Source organism: Mus pahari, chromosome 12 (assembly GCF_900095145.1).
Source record: "Mus pahari chromosome 12, PAHARI_EIJ_v1.1, whole genome shotgun sequence".
Classification (NCBI taxonomy): Eukaryota; Metazoa; Chordata; class Mammalia; order Rodentia; family Muridae; genus Mus; species Mus pahari.
The window spans coordinates 14,560,688-14,568,005 of NC_034601.1; the positions used below are offsets into that span (position 1 = coordinate 14,560,688).

The 7,318-nt window shown below is 44.0% G+C and overlaps 1 protein-coding gene across 2 annotated transcripts in view; it reads right to left on the minus strand.

The window, feature by feature from the left end:
• Cdc45 (cell division cycle 45) overlaps nucleotides 1-7,318 on the minus strand; it is a 35,258-nt gene that overhangs the window by 26,779 nt on the left and 1,161 nt on the right. Inside the window, exons 3-6 of one of the 2 annotated variants that reach the window (XM_029544430.1) lie at nucleotides 6,890-6,982; nucleotides 5,250-5,387; nucleotides 3,656-3,799; nucleotides 1,716-1,771 (exon numbers count right to left, since the gene is read on the minus strand). In XM_029544430.1, coding sequence (XP_029400290.1) covers nucleotides 1,716-1,771; nucleotides 3,656-3,799; nucleotides 5,250-5,387; nucleotides 6,890-6,982 — 431 coding nt within the window. The remainder of the gene's footprint in view (nucleotides 1-1,715; nucleotides 1,772-3,655; nucleotides 3,800-5,249; nucleotides 5,388-6,889; nucleotides 6,983-7,318) is intronic. The other variant, XM_021208984.2, reaches the window with a different exon arrangement.

The following is a 7,318-nucleotide window of genomic DNA, read 5'->3' on the forward strand; positions in this document are numbered from 1 at the left end:
TTTTTTTTTTTTTTTTCCCGAGACAAGGTTTTTCTGTGCAGCCCTGGCTGTCCTGGAACTCACTTTGTAGACCAAGCTGGCCTCGAACTCAGAAATCTACCCGCCTCTGCCTTCCGAGTGCTGGGATTAAAGGCGTGCGCCACCACGCCTGGCTCTGAAATCTTTTTCTTTTTCTTTTTTTTTTCCAGTGTTATGGATTGAGCCTAGAGGGTTATATTCATAAATGGAAACATCACACTAGACCCCATTAATATGTACAGTTAGTATGTTAATAAAAAACCTATAGACGGAAACAAAAGAAACAAACAAATACTAAGCTGTTTCTGTGTTTTGTTTTCTAACATTTTTAAACACATTTATTTATGTGAGTATGAATGTGTACCTCTGAGTACCTAGGAGTTAGGGATGCTTGTGAGCCACCACATGGATGCCGAGAATCAAACCCAAGTCCTCTGCAAGAGCAACAAGTACTCAAGCACTGAGCCATCTCTCCAGCCCCTTCTTTAGATTTCTGAGTTAGGTAGGGTATGATTAGGTGGCCTTAGCTAGCCTGGGAACCACTTTCCCCTGCCTTTCAAGAGCTGTGATTAAATGGGTATGACACCACACCTGGCTTTAAACACGAAGAAGTTTTTAAAAGACTGTTCAGAAGTATAAAAATCTGTGACCTGAGGATGAGCTCAGATAGTAGATTGCTAGCTCAAGACCACATAAAGTGGGTGTGGTAGCACACACCTATAATCTACAATCCCAGTAGAAGCAGGAGGACCAAAAGTTCAAGGTCATCCTTGGCTACACAGCCAGTTAGAGGCCTGTTTGGGCTACACAAGACCCTTGTCTCAAAAGCCAACAAACAAAAACCGAAAATGAATTCAGAAGTATAAAAAGTGATTAGAGCCAGAGCTAGTGGCACAGACTTGTGCTCTCAACGCTTGGGAAGCTGCAGGAGCATCATAGTGCAGATGAGCCCGGGACACACACTGAAACCTGTACCAACTAGTTTTCAGTAGAAAAATGTAAAATTAGATGTGTAGTTTGATAATGTAAAATATGCACAAATACAGATCATTCAGAGAGGAATTCGGGATATTGCAGAAACTAATTCAAACAGAAATGTAAACTCAGAACTGCTTGTTCTCGCTTATCTATCTTTACACGTCTAGAAATGGCCTGAAATTGTCTTTTTATAGGGAGTGTAGTCTTCTTTCTCATGGTGGGCACAACCTTCACCTGGGCCACAAAGGATGACAGCAAAGGTCCTTAGCAAGCAACTCCTACTGTGCCCAGTTTCACACACACAGCTACCTGTGTATTTCAAGCTAGAATAACCATTCTAGCATTTTCATTTCAAAGCACCTCAGCTTTTTTACACATGGAATAATAGAAATTATGGATAACTCAGTTTATGTTCATATGTCTTTCCATGAAAGTTTTACACAATCACCAGGTATCTGTTATTTTATTTTTAAAAAGATTATAAATGAAAGTATCCATATTTGAAAAACAAATCTGGTCAAGGCCTCATTTTTAACAGAAAAGCCTAGATTTGGGAGACTATTGGGCCTGTCCTGTAATTCTAGGAAGCCAAGGACAATTCACGGGGTGATTCAAGGCTGTCTTCCTAAGGGAACATGGCATTCAGAAAGGTCTAGAGGTACTAGGCTAATGGACGAAGTCTGGGCTCTTGTAACAGAGAGACACTTCAGCAGACTCACCTTCGGGCCTCCCACTCCCTGCGTTGCCTCCTCTTTCTGTTTCGCTCCACTATCTCCTGAAATAGTGACAAACAAAAGAAAAATGTGGGTGAGAATGGTTCCCTTGTGCTCATATGTTTGAATATCCTTGGTCCCAGTTGGTGGGACTGTTTGGGAAGGATTATGAGGTGTGGCCTTGTAGGAGGAGGTGTGTCACTAGGGGTGGGCTTTGAGGTTTCAGAAGCCCACTCCATTCCCAGTAAGCTCTGTCTGCCTCCTGCTTACAGTTAAGGATGTAAGCTCTTAGCTATGGCTCTGGTGCCATGCCTGCCTGATGTTGTGCTTCCTGCCAGGATGGCAACCATGAGCTCTAAATTAGTGTTTTCTTTTATAAGTTGTCTTTGTCATGGTCTTTTGTCACAGTAGAAAAGAATCTAAGACAAAAGGTTAAGCCTGACAAAGCACTGGTTTGGAAGAACCGCCTAGGCACAGAGCCCTGGGGGAGAATGTGGGCTTTGTCTGTGCTTTAGGTAGAGCCTGTGCCTGGGGAGCTGAATAGCTAAGACATGGGAAGGCTGGTTCATTTGGCCTCCAGAAGATGGCAGACTCCATCCAAATACGGAAGTACATAGGCTTTCCTGGCATGTACTCCACAGTACACTCAGCATCTGGCCATTTTGCCTATCCAGCATTCAAAGTCCATGCCTGCCACCAGGATAACAAGAGTTGTTTTTCCTCCTCTTGAGTGTGCCAACGATTCTAACTTCTTAGGTACAAAGGCACGGGTGCTGTGGTATTCTACAGTCTATGACCACACGTCTTTCACAAAGGTGGTGTTAAGATATCCTCAGTGTCTGCTGGACATAGCTAAACTCTTATATGCTATAGAAGCCAAGTAGGACTGCAAACGGTGGGAACAAAAGCACAACAGTGAGAGATGTGTACACAGCCTTCTTTCTTCTCTTGGCTCACCCAGACTGGAAATCCAAGAAGCTGCCAGTCTGGGTACGCTGACAGAAGGTGAACAAAGACCCCAACAAGAGCTGTGCTATCAGTGTGGCCAGAGCTACACAGTGAGACCTTGTTTCAAACAGAACAAACAAACCAGCCAAAACCAAAAATCCCCTTAAAATGCTAAAGGAAGCTCACAAAGAATAAATTCAAACTTGTGAGTAGTAGAGCAAATTAAAAAGTAGCAATAACAAACAGGTAAGAACAAAACATAGAAAAAAAAGAAAAAAAAAAAGAACAAAACATAGGTACACTAGAGGAGCAGCCACCATCTACTTGCTATCCTTTAGCTAGAAGAAACATTTAGGGCAGATCCCTTCTATTGATCAATTTCAGATCACACACACACAAAAAAACAAACAAACAAACAAACAAAAGCCTTCCCTAGAGTGTTTACATAGGACTGGTCAAGGGAGCAGACACACATGGTACCTTTCTGTAAACTAATGAGCAATACTGTGGGGAAAGATGTTTAATGTTTCTCCATGGTGGGCCTGCCCCTGCCTGTTCCCACTACCAGACAGGGTTTCTCTGTGTAGCCCTAGATGTCCTGGAATTCGATCTGTAGACCAAAGTGGCCTTGAACTCAGAGGTCTGCCTGCCTCTGCCTCCAGAGTGCTGGGATTAACAGCATATGCTATTAGATGGGTTTCTCTTTTTTGAACGTTGTTTGCTAGTTATTCCTACATCGAACTAAATTGACCTAAATTTCATTTCCTTTGCCAAGATCCTCCTGTATAGATAAAACACATCTCAAATAACTCCAGAAACCTGCCAGAGGCCACAAAGCTATGGGGTAGAAGGCAGAGTATGTTCTTACACACAGTAACTCTTCCACTTCCCACTGCTCTGTATGCCCAGCTGAGCACAGGCCCAGAATGCCACAGCTGGCTTTCACACACCTGTCCTAACTCTGCTTCTTCCAGAATGCCTACCTGACCCACACTCACCTCTTCTAACCGTGTGCGCTTCTCTGAAGGCTCTGACCCATCACCGTCACTGTCTGAAAGATCCTCATCCTCTGCCTCATCTCTAAAGATGTCGTCGTAGGCAGGAACTTCAAGGTCATCCTCTTGTTTAATAAGCAATTTGACCTGTCATAAAACAAAACCAATCCAGCTTTTCTTCCCTCCTTGCCAGAAAGCCGTTCATCATGTTGCTTCTGTGGAATTGTACTTTCCCTTAATCAGCTGCTCCCAAGTTTTCTGTACACACAATACAGAGCCCTGGTGGCTCAGTACCATTCAGTAAGGCACTAGAGCTGCCCCTCATGGCATTATTAAATTATGAAACTATGCTCTGCAAAGCATTTACCATCTACTTTAAGTCTGGACAACATTTCTTTCTTTCTTTTTAAATTTGTTAATTTTTATTTTATGGGCGTTGGTGTTTTGCCTGTGTGAGGGTGTCAGATACCATGGAACTGGAGTTACAGACAGTTGGAAGCTGCCATGTGGGTACTGGGAATTGAGCCCAGATCCACTGAGCCCCCCCCCCAACATTTCTTTCTTATGCTATACACTAAAAGTAAAAATTCCCACCAGCTGGCTTTTGATAAAGAATATGAATACGTTGTTATGGTTGGATATTTTATATGGTTTATACCCCAAAAGGTACACCACACCTGAAGCTTGCAGCCTATGTAGGGTATTGAGGGGGTAGAGCCATTAAGAAGTGGGGTCTGGCAAGTGTTAGGTCAGTCAGATGTCTCCCCTTACTGATGGAATAATAGCATCTCTCAGAAATGTGTCAGGTCTCTTGGGAGCTTAGTTTCCATGTGCAGTGTGGTTATAAAACTTCATCGGCTTGTTATGATATTCCTGTCTCATCATGGAAATTTCCTCACTATCCTATACACTCCATTGGGAAAACACTCACCACAGGGGTCTCACCAAGCAGAGCAGATGCTGCACCATGCTCTTGAATATCCTGGACAGTAAGCTAAATATAACTTTTATCTATAAGGTATCAAGTCTCAGATATTTTCATATAGCGACACAAAATGGATCAAGACAGATGTGAACCCCTAAGCCAATATACTTTTTGTCTTTAATAGCAATTCCTGACGGGTATCTTTCCTTCTATGAGGATCTCAGAATATGAAGCCTTGTGGAAAGAGACAAGATCACAGAATGCTTAGACAGCTGGTCTGTGCTATATTTTGCATTTAATGCTTTGAGGTTCAGAATAAGTATAGTAGAGCCATCTGAAGCTGAAACCTTTTGACTGTCCACCCTCCAAATGATGCACGTCCCACAAATGTATTGTGCGCATGCCCATGAGCTGAGTAAAAGGAGCTTTTTTTTTTTTTTTTTTTTTTGGTTTTTTCGAGACAGGGTTTCTCTGTATAGTCCTGGCTGGTCTCGAACTCAGAAATCTGCCTGCCTCTGCCTCCCGAGTGCTGGGCTTAAAGGCGTGCGCCACCACGCCCGGCTTAAAAGGAGCTTCTTGTACTGCAGAAGTGGGAAGCACACTCTGCAATGCTGTCACAGCACAAAAGGGTACAAACTGACCAAAGGGAGAGTACACATAAGGGCTGGGTACCTGAGTGTCATTGTACACATTCACGACGTTCACTGGCCTGTGGGTATCACACACAAAAAATATACTGTCTTCATCAGGCTGAAGGATATCCAACAGGTCCACATTGGCTCCACAGTTTATGAGGATGAAATAGGAGAACTGAAAAACAGGAGGAGGCACTGTAAAGGAGACACTGCACCAGGAGGCTGCTCCTCCCCAGCACTGCCAGTCCCTGTGCTCCTCCGCTAAGCACATGATGGCAAGGCCCAGGAGGAATGCTAAGTGGCTTGAAAACTGCTCACAGCTGGCTTGGTTAGTGCCTTTCCGTGGTGACGCTGTAAAATAGGCTCTGGGGCTCTTCTTGCTTCCTGAAGAGCATGCTGAGGCTGTGCAAACTCAAGACTTGTACTCAAATAGCTAATGAGGAACAGGAGCAAGACTTCAAACACACACCAAAGTCTCACTGACTGTTGCTCAACTCTACTGTCCTCTGCAGCTTATCACATCACCAGCATTGTGTGGGTTAGGCTTGCAGTAAATTCTGGGCAGCTTCACGTGGCCTCCTCAATATTAGATCCTTTATCAAACAATCACTATAGAAAAAAACCTTTCCTTAGTAATACCAAATTGCCTACCTATGGGCTCACACCTGTAATACAACACTTTGAAGGCCAAGGAAGGAGGATTGTCCTCGGCTAGCAAATAAGATCTTGTCTTACAATACTGGAGGAAAAACTCCACTGATGTAAGTACTATAAATTATAAATAAATCTCTTCCAAGTCATCCTAGAAGTAGCCAGGGACTGCAAATACATTTTGACATGCCCTACCCATTCCCTATAGGGCCTTCAATAACCCATTTCTCATCTAGTCCCAGGTAGAGGTAAGGAGTCTTGGTTCTACCATTTAATTCCAAAGTGAAAAAATGAGTTTGATAACTGGAATGCATTTTCTAAAGATAACATAGAGCAGTAGTGTATCCTAATGAAATAAATGAGGTTAGGACTGAACCCCCAAACAAAGAGCAAGCTTGAGCTGGCTCTAGCCTGTAACCCCCTACTCCCCCTGCACACATATGTAGATATGCAGCTTCGTCTTCACATGGATCCCCCAACAACTGAAGTGGGGGCTGCGCTGACTCTGTTGCCTTTATGTGGATTCCATTCCCCTAGCTAGGCTGCTATGTCTGGCCTCAGTGGGAGAGGATATGCCTAGTCCTGCAGTGCCTTGATGGGCTGGGGGTGGTGGGGGTGGTGTGACACCCTGGGGGGGTCTCCTCAGAGGAGGGAATAGGAGGAGGAACTGTGGGGTGGTGGGGAGACTGGGAAGGAGGCTGATATGGGATATAAAATACAAAAATAAATGGAAATAGCAAGTAAGGTCAGAGTAGGTGCTGACCACGACTATACTGTTCTTATTTTTGAGACAGGATCTTGTTGTGTAGCCCAAGCCGGCCTCAGTCTTGCTATATGTAGTTCAAACCTGCTTCAAATTGGTGGTTCCTTGGCAAAGGTAGATTTCCCCCACCATAACTTCAAGCCTAATGAAACGGATTCTTCAAAACCACACTTCTCCTACTTCAGAACCGGACAAATGCTAAGTATTAAGAGACTGCCACTGAGTAGAGTGACCTGATTATTCTCCAATTCATTAGTTCATACTTGCTCTTTATGTTCAAGAAATGCAGTTTCAAGTTCTTGCCACCCAGAAACTGGAACCAGCGTGTACTGGACGTGGTCGCACTGAAACAGGGCCTGGAGAGAGAGCATGCAGTCAGAAACCCTCATTTAAGAGAACTCAGCTGCACTCACCAGAAGCAAACAGACAGTTGAGTTGAGACAAAGACCTATGTGATACGCTGTTTGGTAAAAGATCAGCAGGAGAAGCTAGATGGCGAGGCTCTGAGGGAGCATTTATTCTGAATCTGTCCAGTTTGCCAAAGTAAAACATTAAGAGAAAAAAAATACCCTAATCTTAATTACAGGGGTTCTGAAAAATTCCTGACCCCAGCACACTGTAAAAAGCACACTATGAGCCGGGCAGTTGTGGCGCACGCCTTTAATCCCAGCACTTGGGAGGCAGAGGCAGGC